This window comes from Pleurodeles waltl, chromosome 2_1 (assembly GCF_031143425.1).
Source record: "Pleurodeles waltl isolate 20211129_DDA chromosome 2_1, aPleWal1.hap1.20221129, whole genome shotgun sequence".
Classification (NCBI taxonomy): domain Eukaryota; kingdom Metazoa; phylum Chordata; class Amphibia; order Caudata; family Salamandridae; genus Pleurodeles; species Pleurodeles waltl.
The window spans coordinates 601,491,553-601,513,483 of NC_090438.1; the positions used below are offsets into that span (position 1 = coordinate 601,491,553).

At 45.3% G+C, this 21,931-nt stretch overlaps 1 protein-coding gene across 1 annotated transcript in view; it reads right to left on the reverse strand.

Moving 5' to 3' along the window:
* Nucleotides 1–21,369, reverse strand: part of HERPUD2 (HERPUD family member 2) — a 227,855-nt gene extending 206,486 nt beyond the window's left edge. Inside the window, exons 1-2 of the mRNA XM_069215497.1 lie at nt 21,122–21,369; nt 2,829–3,220 (exon numbers count right to left, since the gene is read on the reverse strand). Coding sequence (XP_069071598.1) covers nt 2,829–2,975 — 147 coding nt within the window. The 5' untranslated portion in view covers nt 2,976–3,220; nt 21,122–21,369. The remainder of the gene's footprint in view (nt 1–2,828; nt 3,221–21,121) is intronic.
* Nucleotides 21,370–21,931: the final 562 nt, after the last annotated feature.

The following is a 21,931-nucleotide window of genomic DNA, read 5'->3' on the forward strand; positions in this document are numbered from 1 at the left end:
ATATTTATTTTCAGAATGATGTTCCTTTTGCAGACAACATGCAGGAAAAAGAAAATACGCCTCTAAAACTGGTGATTCTTTATGTAAGGAGCAACTTTGAGAACAGGTGCCACCACGGGGAAAAGAACCAGTCTCTCCACGCATAAACATGAAAAAAATCTAGTAATTGCTACTGAAAAAAGGCAGCACATATATCCAATGTAATGTGTTTTAATCACGCTCCAATGCCACAATGTGACAATATGGATAATCAGATTTATACAGATTGTTGGGCAATTATTATTCTTTGTATTTTAATTATCAAGATAGCCAAACCACAGAGAACTACAGATTTCAGGCCTTTCATCCTGTTTTATGTTTATTACACACAAAGCACTATGATAGGAAGCACAGGGGTGAGATAGATTTAGGTTGTAAATGTTGTCTTCTGAAACATGTTGACCTAGGTTTATTTTGGCCTTGGAATAAAGTGCATTACTAAAACATAACCTTTAATGTGTGTGCCATATTTTTCCACCAATACTTACAGGACATTTTCAGGAGAAATAAAATATACATTCACAAGTGCACCCCTGTCAGCTCCTCTACACTGTTAATCTAATCTTCATAGAGAACATAATCAGGGGACATTGCTGAGAAAAGAAAAAGACTTTGATATATGTCAGAAAGGTACAGTAGGTATAACAAGTATACAGATCTGGACTGTGGCTCTACGATTTTATCCTGGCACTTGCTAAGGTAGCTTCCACACTTCCCATATGATCAACAAAAAAAACGGAGGTGGTAACCAAAAGGGCAGACACAAGAATGGAAACATGTCCAATTACAAACAACCAGACCATTATCAAAATTGATGCATGCCTTGCCCTGTCTCGTGGCACTTAATTACTGCAAAATTGACACAGATGTTATTATTTGAACAGTCACATTCCCATGGCTCATCAAACCTGAGAGTTGATAAATAAAGATCTCTATCACAGATAACCTAGCAGAAGCAACGAAAGTAAGTTTGATAGGACATTGAACTAAAGGTATGAAGAAGCAGTTGGTAGTAAAACAGGAAAATTTGAAATCTGGATTTGCTGAAGACTTTCACAAGTCAGGGATCTTGAAATTGGTGGGAAAACAGATTGTTCCTTCAGAGGCATTTTAAGGAACGAAGGTGTGGAGTGCAACAATCACTCCAGCAGAGAGTGATGAATAGCCTGTACCCATTTGCAGAGAATGTGCCCAGGAGATATTTTTTGATAAAGTGGAATGTTTCAGTACGGTACACCTTTACTGCATGTTGAGACGAAACAAAGAGCCTTGCAGTAAGATACCTAGGTTGCTTGGGTTTGAAACACAAAGCTAGTATAGCAATGTTTGCAATCAATGATGCAATGGAGAACTCGGAAAAAATCATACAGTAAATCAGTAATCTATGGTCACGTTTCCTCATGGTGGTTATGGGTCACGTAGCAGACTAAAGTATAGCATCAAATCAATAAGAAACTCGTGGAAAAGGCTGCAAGATGGTGATTGCGAAACTCGAGGATTTGGATTATTAGACACTGAACAATCAGACAAGTCTAGAACACATGGTCTGATTCATTTCGGCAGATTAAGACAAAAAAGGTACCATTTTGTTTTTTGCCTATATGTGATTCAAAGTATATGATAAGGTCGAGCAACAGTCCTAGAAATTCACCATATATGACCTCAGAAAAGATGATCCAGATTAGCAGGAGAGATAAGAACATTTCCTTAATGACTTTACAGTGGGAAGAACAGGATAGGAAATCCAGCATTGGAAGTGCACAGTTTGCAACTATCAGCACACATGCTATAGTAGGTAGACTTCCAAAAGTGTTTAAGTAGGCGAATACCTTTTACCAGGAGTACCCTAGTTAAGCAGTGGAAATAAGTGTCATCAGTAGAGGTATCAATGGTGATTCTGGGGTCTGCTTATCAAATAATAATCAAAAAGTTCAAATGATGGACGGAATGCAGAATAAACCAAACTTTCACCCCAGTAACAGATCTGGGTTTAATCCATTGTTTTGCTCACCACGTCATCCCAGTTTGTACCCACTATATGCAAATCGGTCTTGACCCTGCTCCCCCTGGGAACAGTCCAGCTTGAACTGTGGAGCCAAGTCCTCCCTTAACTGGAAACAAGCATCTTTGGACTGGGTTAGTGATATTACCCTTCATCAGCCAGGCCAAATAATAACCAGCATGGGTTACAGGACTGACTGAGACACACTGCAGAGCATGTATAGAACAGAGTTTAAGATTCCATGTGCACTGGGTCTTGGTTAGTGGCAAAGGGACCCTGCACCAAATACATGAGTGGAAAAGATAGAGATTACATTTGGTTATCAACTGTGCTAAAAGGCACCAGTAACATACCAAAATAAGGGTGTATATGTCACTATCGTCAACCATGTTTAGAATATCCACCACTTGTAAGGTGTTTTTGATACAACTTTAACTGTGAGCACAAAACAGATTGCCTGAGGAAACATGGCTTGGAGGCAGATGGTGATACAGATTTTCCAGAGTTTGAAAAAATACTCGTGTTCTGTGCTTATTGCTGCGTCACAAAAGAGGTATGAAATGCTTTTTTTAAACCGTATTTCTTATTGTGTTTTGTGTATTGTATGTGTTCCTTTCCTGTTCAACTCAACAAAAGCAAATACAGTTGGTACACTTTACAATCTACTTGAGGTCTATGAAACTAGCCAAAACCAGATAATAAAAGGAGCATTTGTGTACACATCATTTAAACTGATAACAAGGCTGGCAAATACAACATTTGGATACAAATGACATAATTTTCATACCGGTTTACTGGGATACACCTTAGAGAGATGATGTTTTAACTTTTCAACTGTCCAGTCTAAAAAACAGTCAATTGTTTGATCATCATATTTCTGACTGGGGGCTTTAATGACCAGGGTCACTGGGCTGTCCATCAAACTCGGATCCATGTTTCTGAAGAAGTGTTAACAGGAAAATAGGTGTACCCCTGCAATTAAAATGGTCTTGCTTTGCGACTCCAGGGTCCGATGGTTTAAAAAAAAAAAAAAAAAATTCTACTTATTAACTCATGCGTAGAGTAGGTAGGTAGCAATCCATCATGAACGATAAATGCCTTCTCACAGTGCACAAGCCAATAAGGGAACTTTCGTCCATTCAGCAACCTCCATTGTCCTTTTACGAGTCTTGCATCAACCTGTGAAAAACGAACAACAACAAAAAATAACCATGCTGAGAAGAAAGGTGTTCGATGTATAAGACAAAGTCGGAAAATTGCGAACAGCGCGAGGATTTGGCCATCATAAAGATAATCGGGAGATCAAAAACATTTAATTTAAGACATAGCTAGGAACAAGCAGAAGAACATGCAATCAATTTGGATGCAGAGATGTGCTACAATGCGCATTATTTTATTCTGCATATTTTTCTATTTCTAATTATTAGAACAATGAGCATGGTGGTGCTGGTTAATATTTTAAAAATTGATGTGTGAACATACTACCACTGAACGACAAAGATTTTAAAATGGCATGTGCACGCAAAACTGTCATAAATGCTAGTAATGAAAAATATTACTGAAGGGTTATAAGTAGCTAGGGACAGGTGCCTCCGTTAACAAAATGGGAGAAATGTTTACAGGGACTGGTTGACCAAACATATTGCTTGTATACAATATCACTGGAAATGTTCTAAGAGTTACTTAGGGTATTTTGGTCTAGGAATGAGAAAATCAGGTGTAACGCCTTCTAGGATTCCTCTGTATTACTAGGAGACAGTAACGTGTGTCATGCCACGGTAGGCTGACGTTTTCTTCATATGAGAGCACGTTATGCAGCTGTTTCTATTTAGATTTTTGAGGTATCAAGTTACACAGAGTTTATGTTATTAACTCAGTTAGTCAGAGAGTTCTCCACTAAGGTATTACATTGGTTTAATATGCACACAGTTTACAGGCTGTTTCTTATGCCACCTAAAATGGCAGCATTTTAAATTGCGATCTGCTTTCAATGGTCTACACAGCACTTGGAAAATCTTGTATTTATTGTACTGATTATCATACCACTTCATTATTAGAGCATCGGTAATGCTTTAAAGGGCTACCCGTCGTTTTAAGAACAATCCAGGTAACCCTAACTGAAAGATTGGTTTTCTAGATCAGAGAATGATCTTATTTGCCTCAAATGTGTGAAACATTATTTTTACACCCATTACAAAATCTGCAAAACCATACAGTAAGAAGTGAATTCATGATGAAGCTCTTTGGATACAGCCCCCATCAGTTTGACATAACCCAAAAAAATCTTTGCACAAATGTGTCAGAGGCAATGTCAGGCTCAAAAGAATAATTAGAAACAGTTGGCCCTGTTCCAGAGAACTAGGCCCAATGCGATCCGTTTCTACATGAACAATGTTAAAAGTCCTACGGTGAAAGAGGACCTTCAGATGGCGTGGAATGACCATAACTTTTTTTTTTTTTTTTTTTTTAGTTTGAGAGGCAGTAGGCATAATTTTTGGTTGCCAAAATTATAACCAAATATTTGTATACAGGATTGAAAATAGGAGCTGGATATAAAGCGTAACTGCATAAGAGTGAGAGATGAAGTCCATTAGTTGCTCTGAAGAACCCTGGCCTAATCTTTCGAAATTAAGACAGTGACCTAGTGTGTTTATGTTGCCTTGAATTAAGAAGATATAGGTGAAAGACTGATAAGAAAAAAGTGAAAAAGGAGTGGGGGAAGGGCCTATGCAAGATATATTGGCTTTGCAATTTGTTTTTGTTACGGTGTATAGTATGGTACGGTATGGCCCATCATTGTATATTATGGTATTGTATGGCCTGTCACTGTATATTATGATATGTAATAGTATGGTACGGCTAGTCATGGTATGGAATGGCTTGTTATTGAATAGTATGGTTCCGCATGTTATTGTATAATATAGTATGGTCTTTCACGGTTTAGTATGGTATGCTGTGGGCTGTTATTTAACGGTATGGTATGCCGTGTTATGATGTAGTATAGTTTGTTATGGCCTGTGATTGTATAGTATTGTATGGACAGTCATTGTATAATATAGTGTGATATAGTTTGGCCTGCCATTGTATAGTGTGATATAATACTGTATGGCTTGTCATTGTTTAGTATGGTATGGTATAAACTGTCATAGGATGGTATGGTTTGCCCAGTCACTATACAGTATGGTCTGTTACTATACAGTGTGATATGGGCTGTCATTTTGTAGTATATAACAGTATTGTATGATATGGTATGGCCTGCCCAGTATGGTATTGTATGGCCCATCATTGTATAGCATAGCACAAATGGCTTTCCGTGACTCACTACTAGCACGGAGAAGAGGCACAGCAAAGAAAAACATGCAGTCACATGAATTACTTAAATAAAAATGTAAAACTGCACATTGAAAACTAAGAAAATGCTTTTAATCATTAAATAAGTTCTTGACTACAGTGACACCCTACAGAATATAAAAGCAACATTGTAGTAAAGATAGCATTTGAAAAAAAAGCTTATTTGCATGTTGAAAAAAAAAGAAAATGCTTTTAAACATTAAACTATTCTGTGGTTAGTGTTGCCCTGAAAGGTCTAAAAGCAACATTGTAATTAAGATTACATTTTGAAAACTAACAAAGTGTATTTAAACATTAAAGAGTCCGTCGTTGCAGTATTACCTTGGAGTTTTTCAACATTAAATAAATCCATTACTACAGTGTTAGCGCAGAGAGGGAGGAGAGGCAAAGCAGATAAAAAAAGCACTGGCAAAGCCAACTGGTCTTGCCTATACAAAAGCTATTGGCTTTGTTTTGCCATGTTGTACATCAGCTGTTCATCATGGCTAAAGGTTAGTGGTGTGGAGTGTCAGAGTGGAGTGGGAAAGTAGAGTGTCGTAGAGTGGAAATGTCTGAATGTTGTACAGCTGAGTAGGAGAATTAGTGTCGTAGAGTTGGATAGGATTTAGTGGCAGAGAGTGTTGTGGAGTTGGGTGGAGAGTACAATGCGGTGGATTTGATTGGGGTGGCACTGTGATGGATTGGTGTGGTGGACTAAAATAGGGTGAGGTGGATGTAATTCGGGTGGACTGGATGGGTGGTTGGAGTGATGGGGTGGGGTGGATTGGATTTGAGTGGGGTGATGTGGATTGAGGTGGGGTGATGTGGATTGGTTGGCTGTGGATTGGATTGGGGTGTATTGGAGTGGGGTGGATTGCATGGAGGTGGGTGGATTAGAAAGCAGTGGGGTGGACAGATTGGAAAGCGGTGGGGTGGACGGATTGGTTTGGAATGGGGTGGACTGAAATGGAATAGGATTGGGTGGATTGGGGTGGAATTATGTTGTGTTGGACGGGGTGGATTGGAGTGGGGTAGGCAAGATGGAATGGACTGGGATGGGGTGAGATGGACTGGGATAGAGTGTTCGATTGGAGAGCAGTGAGATGGATTGGAGTAGACTGAAATGGGGTGCGGTGGGGTCGGGGAGGTGGTTTGGATTAGGGTAAGGGGTAGGGTAGACTGCACTTAGGTGAGGTTTATTGGATTGGCATGGTGTGCATTGGACTACAGTGGGGGGACTGAAGTGGGGTGTATCGGATTGGGTGGAGTGAGGTGGATTGGACTGAGTGCAGTGGATTGGACTGAGTACGGTCTATTGGGATGGATTGTGTAGGAGGCTGGCCTGGCCTGTAGTGGGTACCAGAGGTACTTACACCTTGTGCCAGGTCCAGTTATCCCTTATTAGTGTAGAAAAGGTGTTTCTAGCAGCTTAGGCTGATAGAAGGTAGCTATGGCAAAGCAGCTTAGGCTGAACTAGGAGACATGTAAAGCTTCTACTATACCACTGGTGTCACATGCACAATATCATAAGAAAACACAATACACAGATATTCTAAAAATAAAGGTACTTTATATTTATGACAATATGCCAAAAGTATCTCAGTGAATACCCTCAGTATGAGAAATATACACAAGATATATGTACAAAAACTAAAATTATGCAGTAAATATCAAAAGGAAGTAATGCAAGCAATGTAAAGTTACAGTAGATTGCAATAGGAGCACATAGGTATAGGGGCAACACAAACCATATACTCCAAAAGTGGAATGCGAACCACGAATGGACCCCAAACCTATGTGAGATTGTAGAGGGTCGCTGGGACTGTAAGAAAACCGTGAGGGTTAGAAAAACAGCCCACCCCAAGACCCTGAAAGGTAGGTGTAAAGAGCACCTACAACCCCCAGAGAGCACAGAAGTCGTGATAGGGGGATTCTGCAGGAAGAACAAACACCAGCAATGCAAAAACAGTGGATTTCCAGACCTGAGTACCTGTAAGACAAGGGGACCAAGTCCAAGAGTCGCGACAGTGTCGAGAGTGGGCAGGAGCCCAGGAAATGCCAGCTGAGGGTGCAAGGAAGCTGCCACCGGATGGAAGAAGCTTGGTGTTTTGCAAGAACGAAGAGGACTAGGAACTTCCCCTTTGGAGGATGGATGTCCCGCGTCGTGAAGAAGCTTGCAGAGGTGTTCCCACGCAGAAAGACCGCAAACAAGCCTTGCTAGCTGCAAGGGTCACGGTTAGGGTTTTTGGATGCTGCTGTGGCCCAGGAGGGAGCAGGATATTGCCACTTGAATGAGGAGACATAGGGGGCGCCCAGCAAGTCAGGGAGCCCTCACGGAAGCAGGCAGCACCCGCAGAAGTACCTGAACAAGCACTTAGAAGAAAAGTGAACCGGAGTCCACCCGAAGTCACAAAAGGGAGTCCCACGACGTCAAAGGACAACTCAGAAGGTTGTGCACTGCAGGTAAGAGTGTCGGGGACCCAGGCTTGGCTGTGCACAAAGGAAATCCTGGAAGAGTGCACAGGAGCCTGAGCAGCTGCAAATCACGCGGTACCCAGCAATGCAGTCTAGCATGGGGAGGCAAGGATTTACCTCCACCAAACTTGGACTGAAGAGTCACTGGACTGTGGGAGTCACTTGGACAGAGTTGCGGAGTTCCAGGGACCACGCTCGTCGTGCTGAGAGGGGACCCAGAAGTCTGGTGATGCAGTCTTTTGTTGCCTGCGGTTGCAGGGGGAAGATTCCGTCGACCCACAGGAGATTTCTTCAGAGCTCCTGGTGCAAGAAGGAGGCAGGCTACCCCCAGAGCATGCACCACCTGGAAACAGTTGAAAAAGCCGGCAGGATGAAGCGATACAAGGTTGCTAGTAGTCGTCTTGCTACTTTGTTGCGGTTTTGCAGGCGTCCTGAGCAGTCAGCGGTCGATCCTTTGGCAGAAGGTGAAGAGGGAGATGCAGAGGAACTCTGGTGAGCTCTTGCATTCATTATCTGGTGAGATCCCAAAAGCAGAGACCCTAAATAGCCAAAAAAGGAGGTTTGGCTACCTAGGAAGGAGGATTGGCTACCAAGAGAGGTAAGAGCCTATCAGAAAGAGCCTCTGACGTCACCTGCTGGCACTGGCCACTCAGAGCAGTCCAGTGTGCCACAAACACCTCTGTTTCCAAGATGGCAGAGGTCTGGGACACACTGGAGGAGCTCTGGGCACCTCCCCTGGGAGGTGCAGGTCAGGGGAGTGGTCACTCCCCTTTCCTTTGTCCAGTTTCGCGCCAGAGAAGGGCTGGGGGATCCCTGAACCGGTGTAGACTGGCTTATGCAGAGATGGGCACCATCTGTGCCCATCAAAGCATTTCCAGAGGCTGGGGGAGGAGTCGCCTCCCAGCCCATCACACCTATTTCCAAAGGGAGAGGGTGTAACACCCTCTCTCAGAGGAAATCCTTTGTTTTGCCTTCCTGGGCCAGGGCTGCCTGGACCCCAGGGGGGCAGAAACTTGTCTGAGGGGTTGGCAGCAGCTGCAGTGCAAACCCTGAAAAGGCAGTTTGGCAGTACCCGGGTTCTGTGCTAGAGACCCGGGGGATCATGGAATTGTCCCCCCAATGCCAGAATGGCATTGGGGGGACAATTCCATGATCTTAGACATGTTACATGGCCATGTTCAGAGTTACCATTGTGACGCTGTACATAGGTAGTGACCTATGTACAGTGCACGTGTGTAATGGTGTCCCAGCACTCACAATGTCTGGGGAATTTGCCCTGAACGATGTGGGGGCACCTTGGCTAGTGCCAGGATGCCCACACACTAAGCAACTTTGCACCCAACCTTCACCAGGTGAAGATTAGACATATAGGTGACTTATAAGTTACTTAAGTGCAGTGGTAAATGGCCGTGAAATAACATGGACGTTATTTCACGCAGGCTGTAGTGGCAGGCCTGTGTAAGAATTGTCAGAGCTCCCTATGGGTGGCAAAAGAAATGCTGCAGCCCATAGGGATCTCCTGGAACCCCAATACCCTGGGTACCTCAGTACCATATACTAGGGAATTATATGGGTGTACCAGTATGCCAATGTGAATTGGTAAATTTAGTCACTAGCCTGTTAGTGGCAAATTTGGAAAGCAGAGAGAGCATAACCACTGAGGTTCTGGTTAGCAGAGCCTCAGTGAGACAGTTAGGCATCACACAGGAAACACATACAGATAGGACACAAGCACTCGGGTCCTGGCTAGCAGGGTCCCAGTGACACATAACAAACATACTGACAACATAGGGTTTTCACTATGAGCACTGGGCACTGGCTAGCAGGATCCCAGTGAGACAGAGAAAACACCCTGACATATACTCACAAACAGGCCAAAAGTGGGGGGTAACAAGGCTAGAAAGAGGCTACTTTCTCACAGATTGGAGTGGATTAGACTGGAGTGGAGCGGACTGGATTGGTGTGGGGTGGGATGGAATGATTGGAGAATGGTGTACTGGATTGAAGTGGGATAGATTAAGGTGGTTTGGAGTGGGGTGGATTTGAATAGACTAGGGTGGATTAATGTGGACTGGATTGGACCAAGTGGGTGGTTTAAAGTGGACTGTATTGGAGGGGGGTGAATTGTATTGGAGTGAGATGGATAGGGTAGCGCTGGACTTGATTGAAGTGGGGTGGATTGGGTTGGAGTGGAGTAGGCTGGATTGGAGTAGGGTAGACTGGTCTGGGTTAGGGTGGACTAGACTGGTGTGGGATGGACTGGGTTGTAGTGGAGTGGTTTGGATTGGAGTGGGTTGAATTTGGGTGAGGTGGACTGGAGTGGGGCAGATTGTTTTGGCATAGTAGTGGGGCGGGTTGGAGTGGGGCGGGTTTTTTTCTGGATTAAAATGGGACAGATTGTTTTGGAATGGAGTTGGGCAGATTGTTTTGGATTGAAGTGTGGGAAGGTTGTTTTTGATTGTGGCAGATTGTATTAGGGTGGATTGGGTTGCTGTGGGGTTGATTGGATGGGAGTGGGGTGGATTAGATCAGAGTGGGGCAAGGTGGATCGCAGTGGGGCATATTGTTTTGGATTAGAGTGGGGCGCATTGGAGAGGGGAAGACTGTTTTGAATTGAAGTGGGGCAAATGGGAGTGAGGCAAATTGTTTTGCATTGGAGTGAAGCATATTTTTGGGGACTGGAGTGGGGCAGATTGGAGTGGGCAGATTGTTATGACTGGAGCGGGCGGGCAGATTGTTTTTGATCAGAGGGGGTGAATTGGAGTGAGGCAGAATACATTAGGGCGGGTTGGGGGAATTGAAGTGGGGTGGGTTGGAGTGGACTGGATTGGGTTGGACTGGTGTGGCTTAAAGTGGGTTTGACTGGTAGTAGTGGGACGGATTCAGTGGAGTGGATTGTGGCGTACTACATGATTGTGTGTTAAAGCATCATTTCAGAGATTACACAGAATAAAGAAACATTGTCACTTTGCAATACTTTGAACAAGTTAATTGCCTTCTTTTGACAACAGCGCCACAAGCAAAAACAAAAGAAAACATGAGTGGAAACTCAGAAAAGACGACTTGGCAAAATAAAAGAAAGGTAGCTGTAAAAATAAAAAACTTTTCAAATTTGTTTGTTCTTCTGGGCACGTTTTTGCAAGTCACAAGCCTTCTGTTTTGGGCACTTGAAGTTAAGTAGAACAAAAAGTACCTCAATCACGCCGGGATCAGCGAAGGGGCACTAATTAAGTTGAATCAATTCGTGCCTCAACCCTGCTTCACACATAGGAACAGAAATTATTCCGGGCGTGCCTTAACTCAATAAAAGGCTGTAAAGAAGAGTGTCACGCAAACTAACAAATGGTGAGGGACAAGTGGGCTCCAAGCCCTCTACTGAGCACAACAGAGTCTCGCTAGCGCAAGCACTCGCAGATTTGATCCTAAAAATTCAGTTGCACAAACTGCTTAAAAAAAAAAAAAAGTGCACAATGAAAATTAATCTTTTTAAAACATCATTAAATAAGTGAGGGGCTTCCGTGCCAGGCCTGGATGACAGAAAAGCAATGTTGCAGTAAATACTGCGTTTGAAAAAGAGCGGAGTGCTACAGTATCTCCCTAATAAGTCCATTTCAAAGTGTCTCAATCGAAGCGCGAGCGCCGGATGGACATTAATCAGTAGTTGGTCCATGCGTCATCTAAGTGAAAAACAGACTAAGAGAGAACATGAAACTGGCATGCGATGACCAATGAGAAACAAAGAAATGAGAGGGACAATGAAGCCAACTAGTTCTCTTTCTTTCCTGCATCCCAGCTAAGTAGACTTGTTCTCCTCTCTACTGATAAAAGTTACTGTTGTGTTTTTTCCTTCCTTATAGCGGGCTCACAGTAGCCTTCACTTACCGCCGGACCGCACTTCAGAGCTACTATTGTGGCTGAGCAAAGCATCGGGCCACAAGAGCATGGTGTGGCGCTCCTCCTGGTATGGGGGTGCGGCGGTGAGCATAGCGGTAAGGACATACGTGACAACTCGGAGTTTTAGGTTTGAGAGAGATGTATATTTTATTGTTGATTCAGAAGTCCTCTCTATCAGTCTATGAGTCTCTTCCTTCTCAATGTAATGATCTCTTCTTTCTGCCTCTCTCTTTCAGGTCCTCTGGAGTCCCGGCGAAGATCTCGTGAGGGAATGGTGTCGCCAGGGAAACCGGATAAGGAAAGAAGGTAAGGTAAGGCGTAACTCTGGACTTAACTTCTTGAACCGTGTTAGTATAGTGAGAGGATTTGGGGAAAGAGTGAGTGTTTGGTGAACTACAAAGAAAAGGGTGCTTGCGGGGTGGTGGGGAGGGGGGGTGAGAAGGGGGGTTTTTACCTGATAGTATAACCACCTTAGTGAAATAAAGTTCTATGGAGGACACGTCAACTATATCTCACCCATGTCATCAAGGTAAGTGTAGATATTAGGAAAAAGAGGTCACGCTCCGTAATTAATTCCCTTATCCTCCAAGCAAACCATAACAAGTGTCAATGGTGCAATCAGGTATAAGAAAAGTACTTCCCAACAGTCTCTGCCAGTTATTCCCCCTCTTGATCCCTTCCTTTCCTCCCTCACCCCCTTCCCTCCCTCTCTCCCCTTCCTCTTTCCCCAGCAAAGCGTTTATCCTGCAGTGAAAGCAGGACCGTACCTGCTGGAGCCACACCCCTCCAGGGACGTGGCGGAGTCTCGGCGTTTCTGGGCCTCTTTGCCCTTCGTCGGGTCTGTCTTCAGGAGTCAGCTGTTCTGGGCGGCTCCACTCCTCGTGGGGTTCTTCACTCCGTCGCTCCCTTGTGTCTGCGTTTCCCGACTGTCTTCCTTTCTCTTCCCACGTCGTCCTCCAGTCTCTGTTCCTCCGCATCCTCCTCCCTCTGCCAGGGACGTCCTGCCATCTTTTGCGCAACGGGAATCCGGATAGCCGAGGGGCGTGTCTTCCGGTTCCGGCCCCACAGTGCCCCCGGTCTGGAGGCCGTCATTATTGGTAGCCAGGTGTTCCCGCGCCCGGCTACAGGGGGTTTGAGCGTTTCAAATGCTCGGGCGCGATTCTGTTAGTTTCTAGAAACTGACAATCATGTCTTTCTTCCCAACACGCCTAAGCCCACGAGCCACCTGGAAGCCGGACGCCCATGATTCGTGGGTCTGTACACATGGGGCACCGAGTGCCACTGAATAATACATGTAACAGGCAGTTTGACACCCACCGAGCGCATCGGTCACATAAGCAACCCTCGTGCTCACATACTGCCTAGAGGCCTGGCCCAGGTGATTGTCTTTTCTTTAATAACGTGCAGATTTCGATAGGGTGAGTGAGCCCCAAGGACAAAACCCGGCAAGCGCTTTGCAGTTTCAAAATCTGCTACTTCGCCTAGCTCCAAAAAGCTGACTTAGGCAACTCAGAGTCCTTCATGCGCCTCTGGTCACCCTTTCTAACAAGCCAGTTAGAGCATATTGACCAGTTTGGTGGATTAATATATAGAAGGAGTCCCTGCAGGTGCTCCACATAGACTAATTTTGTCAAACAGCAGACACCTCCATACACCAGGCGGTGGCAGCAGCAATAGAACCTTTGGAACACCGCATGCTTGAGCTGGCCTGCGCTTGCCCTATGCCAGTAAGTGGTACAATGGATGCTGTCTCCACAGGGGTACCCCTCTTGAAACGCCCACCCCAGAAACGTAACAGCAAAAAGCCCCTGGACCTGGGGGTGTTCGAGTCCCTCAAAAAAGCCTTCACTAGACCAGAGCCTTCAGTGGAGGACAGTCTACAAGGAAATTTAGAGATCTCTACTTTCATACGACGGAGACTCACTGGACGAGGCGGGACTGTCCCACCCATGGCACCCCTCTCCATTATTGGAGGACCCCAGATCCCAAGAATCTACGATGGATATGTTGAAGCCAGAGGATTTGATCCACCCACACTACTCTGGGCAGTCCCCATGGACAAGGTGGCTCAGTATGTGGCTAGCTGCTGCATGCCCTCGCCCCTCCCTCTCTCCCTGGAAAGGTGGCAGTCACTCCTGAACTGGACTACCGCATGGCCACCTTCCTACAGAAATATATCAAAGACCCCAAGAAAGGGATTGATAGGTCTTGGCGCTCCTTCCAAGACTAACTGCTTCATTTGAGCGGTCCCCTAACAGAAATCCTAGATTTCACAGAGTAAGATAAAGCCACCTGCACGCCCGTTACCCCAGAGACACTATCAGACTCGGCCCAAAGGGCAGCCATTTTTTTGGTCAATGCCAACTGTGCCCTCTCAACAGAGACAGCGCTTTTTCCTCCTTAAGGTCGATCTGAGGCTCGGTGACCTGGCATTTACAGAGGTGGGCCTAGCAGCGCAGGGAGGCCTTTGCGGAGAGCCTTTCATCAAGAAGCTAGGCAAATGTGTTGCTACGTTCACCTCACTGGCAAAGCGCAAACATCCACCAAAAAGATTTTTCAGCCTAAGATTTTCATGTGGGACAGCTGTGGCAAAGGGTGCTCAACCGGCAGCTTCTATGGTCGAAAGCCCTCCCAAAGGCTTCAAGCGCCCACAGGATCAGCCACGCCAGGGGGAGTTTTTCAACAGCCGAAGACCCTACAGGGGACGGAACTTCAGAGGCTCTTACAGAGTACAGTTCCAAACCCAAGCAGATATGGATTTGCGGTTCTTTCCAAGGGCGGGTGGCAGGCTTGCATGGTTCAAACACAATTAGGAAAGGATCACGTCAGAAGCATAGGTTTTGAAAACCTTCAAAGGTTTTTTAATAGACTTTTACGGTACTCCGGTACAGCCGGTTCCCCCACACCCACTACAGTTTGCAGAAGATCAGGCGGCCTTACTAGAGTAAGAGGTTGTGGATCTTCTGGAAAAGAATCCTATCACCAAGACACAGTGTAGGAAGTTGGCTCTGTATATACTATCTCAAAGTAGGAGATAGTGTGCACAGAGTCCAAGGGTTCCCCTTAGAGGTTGATAGTGGCAAAATTAGATAATACCAATGCTCTATTTTGTGGTAGTGTGGTCGAGCAGAAGGCTTATCAGAGGGTAGTGTTAAGCATTTGTTGTACACACACAGGCAATAAATGAGGAACACACACTCAAAGACTTAACTCCAGGCCAATAGTTGTTATATAGAAAAATATATTTTCTTAATTTATTTTAGAACCACAAGATTCAAGATTTGAGGTAAGTACATAAAATGCAAGGTACATCACACAGGTAAGTATAGAACGTTGATTCAAAGCAGTAGTACACGCAGTTTTAGTTAAAATGGCAATAAGCTGTTTTAAAAGTGGACACAGTGCAAAAATGAACAGTTCCTGGGGAGGTAAGTTTGGTTAGGTTTCTCAGGTAAGTAAAGCACTAACCCAGTCAGTCTCCTGGGCATAGGAAGCCCACCGTTGGGGGTTCAAGGTAACCCCCAAAGTCACCACACCAGCAACACAGGGCCAGTCAGGTGCAGAGGTCAAAGGAGGGCCCACAACACATAGGCGCCTATGAAGAATAGGGGTGCTCCGGTTCCAGTATGCCAGCAGGTAAGTACCTGAGTCCTCGGGGAGCAGACCATGGGGGTTTTGTAGAGCACTGGGAGGAGGGGGAGGGGACACAAACAGGCACACAAAACACACCCTCAGCGGCACAGAGGCAGCCGGTGCAGTGTGAAAAGTAGGCATCGGGTTTACTATTGAAAGCAATGGAGGTACCTGGGGGGCACTTAGGCGATGCAGGCAGGGCACAGGGGGGCTTCTCAGGCCAGCCACCGACTAGGCTAGGAAGAGGGCCGCCTGCTGGTCACTCCTGCACTGGAAGGTGGTTCCTCTCGGTCCTGGGGCTGCGGGTGCAGTGCTTGGTCCAGGCATCGGGTTCCTTGTTACCAGGCAGTCGAGGTCAGGGGGAGCCTCTGGATCCTCTCTGGAGGCGTCGCTGTGGGGGTGTGGGGCGGCTCAGGTTACCGACATCATCATAGTCACCTGGGAGTCCTCTCTGCAGTGTTAGTTCTCCTGAACTTGAGCCGTGGGCGTCGGGTGCAGAGTGAGAAGTCTCACGCTTCCAGCGGGAAGAGAGAGTTCTTTCAAAGTTGTTTTAAAGTTGCAAAGTTGTTGCAGTTTTTGAACAATGCCACTGTTCTCAGAGGTTCTTGGTCCTTCGGGTTCAGGGCAGTCCTCTGAGTCCTCAGAGGTCGCTGGTCCCTGTCGGATGTGTCGCTGTGCAGGTTCTTTGAGTCTGGAGACAGGTCGGTAGGGCTGGGGCCAAGTCAGTTGTCGTCTCCTTCGTCTTTGCGAGGCTTTCAGGTCAGCAGTCCTTCTTCTTCTTGTAGGTTGCAGGAATCTGATTTCCTGGGTTCAGAGTCGCCCCTAAATACTAAATATAGGGGTGTGTTTAGGTCTGGGGGGCAGTCGCCAATGGCTACTGTCCTGGAAGGTGGCTACACCCTCTTTGTGCCTCCTCCCTGAGGGGAGGGGGGCACATCCCTATTCCTATTGGGGGAATCCTCCAATCTCATGATGGAGGATTTCTAAAGTAAGGAGTCACCTCAGCTCAGGGAACCTTAGGGACTGTATGACTGGTGGGTGGCTCCTCCTTACCTATGTCACAGGCAGTGAGAGGAGGGCATGGCACTCTGAGGAGAGTGCCATGTCAACTTAGTCATTTTCTCCCCACCAGCACACATAAGCTGTGAGGCAGTGTGCATGTTCTGTGTGAGGGGTCCCCAGGGTGGCATAAGACATGCTGCAGCCTTTAGAGACCTTCCCTGGCAACAGGGCCCTTGGTACCATTTACAAGGGACTTATCTGTGTGCGAGGGCTGTGCCAATTGTGTGAACAAAGGTTCAGTTTGGGGAAAGAACACTGGTGCTGGGGCCTGGTTAGCACACTTTCAGTCATAACTGTCATCAACAAAAGTCATAAAGTCAGGGGGTAACCATGCCAAGGAAGGCATTCCAAAGGTCTTTTGAACAATCTCTTTCTAGTAGTGAAACGTAATGGCGGCCAATGCACGGTAATCAATCTTAGAGAATTCAACGGCTGGCTTGTTACCCGTCATTTCAAGGTGGAAGGTATCCATCTCTTACGCGACCCTTTGAGACCCACTGATTGGATGGTCTGTCTGGACCTTCAGAATGCCTACTTAACAGTTCTGATTTTCCCCCTTAACTGCAGATTTCTGCAGTTCAGGTGGAGGTAACAGGAATACGAGTTCAAGGCGTTGCAGTTTGGGCGGTCGTCTACCCCCTGGTGCTTCACCAAGATCCTCAGACCGGTCATGGAACATTTACGAACCCAGGGTTTCCGACTTAGACGACATCCTCATAATGGATCAATGTCCACGCCATCTGTCAGACTAACGTCAGGTGACAGTCACCCTTTTAGAGAGCTTGGATTTCATTGTCAACAAATGCAAATCCCTGCTGTTCCCCACTCGTCACACCACCTTCCTGGGTTTTGTGATAGACGTAGTCGAGAGATCGCAGAGTCTTCCGACGCACAGGATTGCAAAAATGTGCAGGATGCTCAGGATGACTCTAGCAAAGAGCTCAACTTCTCTACATCAGATAGCCAGGGTGGTCAGATTTCTATCCTCATTCAGGTGATCTTTCTCGGCCCCCTTCACAACAGAGCCCTGCAACATCTAAAGGCCTCTCACTTGCACAACGGTCTGCAATACTCGAAGAAGGTCCCCTACACGGACTAGATGAGGTGGCGGTTGACACACATGGAAGCCTGGAACTGCAGAGCCATTTTTGGCTCAGATCCCGACCTGGTGATCGAGTCGGACACCAGCAAATCGGATCAGGGCGTGCTGTAAAGACTCATGCACAGGTGGGAAATGGTCTGCAGAGGAACAGAATTGCACATCAATTGCCTAGAGCTCACGGCAGGCTCCTTCACGATAAAGTGTTGGACGAAGGATCGGATCCGTTGCTGCACTGTCCTGCTGAAGATGGACAATCACTCGCCGATTTTTCTGCCATCCTTAGCGGCCCAGTGACCATAAACTTTTACAGGTCAGCTATATCAGCTGGTCATCTTCCTTTGGAGGGATTCCTGATAGGGGAGCATCTCCTAGTGTGCAAACTAATGAGAGGGATATGTTTGACATAACCTCCTGAGCCGCAATAATTGGCTCTCCGGGATGTGAATCTAGCCCCGAATCTCTTTCTGGCCTGGCAGAGAAATTAATTATTTTCACACAAAGAGCTGTCGACTAAGCTGGACATGCTCTTATGTTTGGTCTCAGGTTGTTGAGTGTCACATGCGAATGCTTTGGATAGTCCAGGACAATCTTTAACCCGGAAGGAGTGATATTTTATATTTCTAGGTGAACAAAAACAAACTCTAAAGTAGTTTCATATCCAGCTTTTCACAGATCCCCAAAATTGTGTGTGGTTCGTTGCCTTAAGACTTACAAGGAGATGACAGAGGAATTCTGACCTCCAGGAGAGAGACAATTTCTCATCTCATTATGGAAGCTTTATAAGGCGGTCTCGCCTCCCACCATTGCGAGACGAATCTGTTGGGTAATGCAAGAAGCAGGAACTAATGTCTCACTGTTCAGCGCTCACTCAGTGAGGGGAGCGATGGCCTTTAAGGCTTTCCGTCTGGGAGCTCAGCTGGAGGACATAATCAATGCAGCAGATTGGTCCTCATATTCCATTTCCCAGAGGTTTTATTTCAAACCAGTGTTAGACATGGCTTCTTTAGTGGTGGATAAGTTTTCAACAAGCATAATCCTCGCATCTGGTCCCGACATAGAATTAAAAATGTTCTAAAAAACATGAAGGAAAGTTTCAGTTCTATTGAGGACACTGAGGCGAGGATTATTCCAACCCTAAGACCGTTACCCGACCCTATTGTGATTGACATGTGAACCCTTAAAAGGAGAATATCCATGTAAGGTCTAAGTAAGGTTATGTGTTCGTTCCAATTTACTGTTTTAAGTATCTTTAGAAGTCATAGTCGGGGTGAGAAATGTTGCTCATGAATTTAGAAACAATTGTTTATAATCTAGTTATTTCATGAAGAGTTTTTATCCAAAGTGTTGTTATTGTGGTAAACGCTACTTGTTTGGAACAGAACCATGATAGAGGGTTATCAGATTTTTCTTCTCCTTATTCAATAGGGGCAGAAGGAGCCAAACAAGAATGAGAGAGGAAGAAATCATTATATCTTGTTGCATTCAAGAAAGAGGACGTTATGAGGGGAGTGACCAGGATGAGGTTGGACTGTGCTTTGTTCATTGGTTGTTAAAATTGTAGTTCTTTCCCTAAGACTCATGGGAAAGGTAGTTAGTATTTGATTAAGCTGAAGTTGTTGGAACAAAATAAAGAAAGAAAAGCATAATCCTCACCTCCATGTCCTTAATAGAATTGAATCTTTCCTTCGTGTTTAAGACATTTTTCATTCCACTGTAATTTATTGCATGCAATAAATAACAAGACCATAAGGTTAGTTGTTTATCGTATGTGATAAATAACTACAGTTATGAATCTGTCCCTGATTATGGAGCATAACAGAAGGATTTTTGGTCCTTGGTTTGACGTAGCGAAAAATACTGCATGAAACATTTTACAGACAAACTTAGAATTCCAACACTCTTACAAACAGTGGTTTGTATTGGCGTTGGAGCATTGCAAGGCACTCATAACCGGTGTGCAGAGGTTTTGCATCAATAGAACTAAACATTCAGAAAAGAAGCATTGTAGTGAAGCACCACCGTATGATGCAATACATGCATACTTGCAGAGGACAGGGCCCCACCTTCTCAGCACATGCACCCATAAACATGTACAAACCACAATTACGCCACATACCCAACCACTGACACAAAGGAGGTATGCAGCCCAGTTATATGATAATTTAAGGATATTAAACAAGTGCATTGGTCGACTGATCTTCCAGGGATACACGTAGAAAGGAGTATGACCCTCACATTACATAAATAGACATGGGAAGATTAAGTGATTTGACCAGAATCATAGGTTGTTGAGCCGATGCCAGGACTTGAACCTGGCACCCCAGTTACAAAGCTCTAGCCATAACGTCACACCCTTTCCTACAACTAGGATGAGAAGCTGGGGTTTAAGGGCAGTCAAATTTGGCCCTGCCCAGGGCTCAAACAAGTTAGTTTGTGGGTGACTCATGGCACGATCACAACTGTGCTAGAATCCAAACACTGATATAATATAAACCATATAACATCATCAGAGAGGATATCATCGAAGCTCTTCTATAATAAGGACAATGTCATAACTAGGCACGGCACCGCACTGCATGCCACCAGTAGATTTCTGAACCACCCCTCCCTTTGAAAAGTAGGCACTTATAAAATTCTACACAATTGACGTGCTGCGCATACCACACGGGTTCATCTCAACAAGACTAAGTCTTTCATCACTCCAAAACCGGTAAACTAAGTACCAATAGCTTGCGCAACAGTAACACGTTATTTTACAGCGCTTAAGGAACTGCAAACATGCGGAAGAGCTATAAAAAACAAGTTATCATTAAAGTAACAAATAGCTACTGCTAGTGGATAAAGAAACAAAAACTGTGTGGGTAGTTCCGTAAACTGGTTTCTCTCCAGTTTCGGATACCTGGCCTTGCATGTTAAATACAATGCCAGCGTGGTAACCTTCTAAATATGTATTTAAAAAAATAACCAACTGATCTTTAAAATTACAAGGACATCGACTAACCTGATAAATAAGATCATGAAGCGATAACGTTTCGCTTATTGCGAACACATGACTTGCTGAATCAGGGAACACAGGCCATCCTGGCCTGGGTCACGTAAAGTTACCCGAGTACTTACATGCGTTTCAGCCGTCAGCATATGGTGGTACATAGTCAGGAATCGGTGACTAGGGAAGAAAGGGGGGGTGGGGGCGGGGGGCACCACTTATGTTTCTCCCAGCGAGTTAAGAGGGGGATTATCCATGTTCAGTGTGCGGGACGGCCGATATGCAGGGACAAATTTATAACTACTACGAGGGCTATACACCTTTGTGAGTCAGCCCAATCCCGTGACGGGGGTGGGGACACATGGTGGGACCTGCTGCAAAAAGCAATCAGTGCCTTTACAAATATATGTATTCTCCAGGAAGACAGGAAAGACATAGCCAGCAATAGGCCCAGCGTCTGCCTACTCAAACCAGCTCTGTCCGCATTCTAGGTCTTCCCAGTGCCCGGTTCAAGCTGGACTCTCTAAAGGAGAGTGAATGGAATACTCCGGCACACTCCCCGATTCCAATGCTGTTTAACCGGGTCTCGGCTCCTTACCTGTCACCGCTCCAGTCTGGGATCCTCCGTTCGCATTAGATCAGACTCCCAGTACCACCCTGCGAGCCCCAACAGCTCTGGATTATTTTTGTTTTCATTTGTTGCGCAAAAACTACTTCCGAAAGTAAGATGGAAACCGGAAGCGCGTCAGTTGCCCAGTTCCCCTCTGGCTCTGCTACCCATCGCAGCAGGCTGCTAACGGGAGCGCGCCTATCGTCACCAGACATGGGAACAGCTGACAGTGACACGCGAGTGACGTCACCGAGCCCGGAAGAGATGCTTGATGTACTGTGCCTACCCAGAGGAATGAAAGTAACTTAACAGCATAGGATCTTCTGATAAAATCAGAGTTCGCGATTAATTATTGAAAATGTCACAGGGTGTACGTGCCAACATTTGGAAATGCTCAGAATGGAAATCAATATAAGCGAGGATTTCATTTGCTTGTTCATTTATAATGGAGTAGGGGATTTTTTGAGGTTCGAAATAAAAACAGTGGAGAATATGAGCAGTTGTCTTAAAATCAGTCTCCGTTCTAAATTAAAAAATATTAGTGTAGGGAACTGAGAACATTTCCCAAGAAACTTCGTGCGTTTTATGAGTATCTCAAAATAAAGAGCTATTTGAAGGACCTGGAGCAATGTTCATCTCCTAAGGATTGTTTTACCTCAACTGGACCGGTCCAATAAGATTCAATGTTTTTTGCAGTTTTTATCTAGCGCAAACCCTACCCGAAGATATTGGAGTACTTTACATGAACACCAGTTGCTTTACTCAAGGTCGCATTCATTTTTTTAAGGCACGGTGATA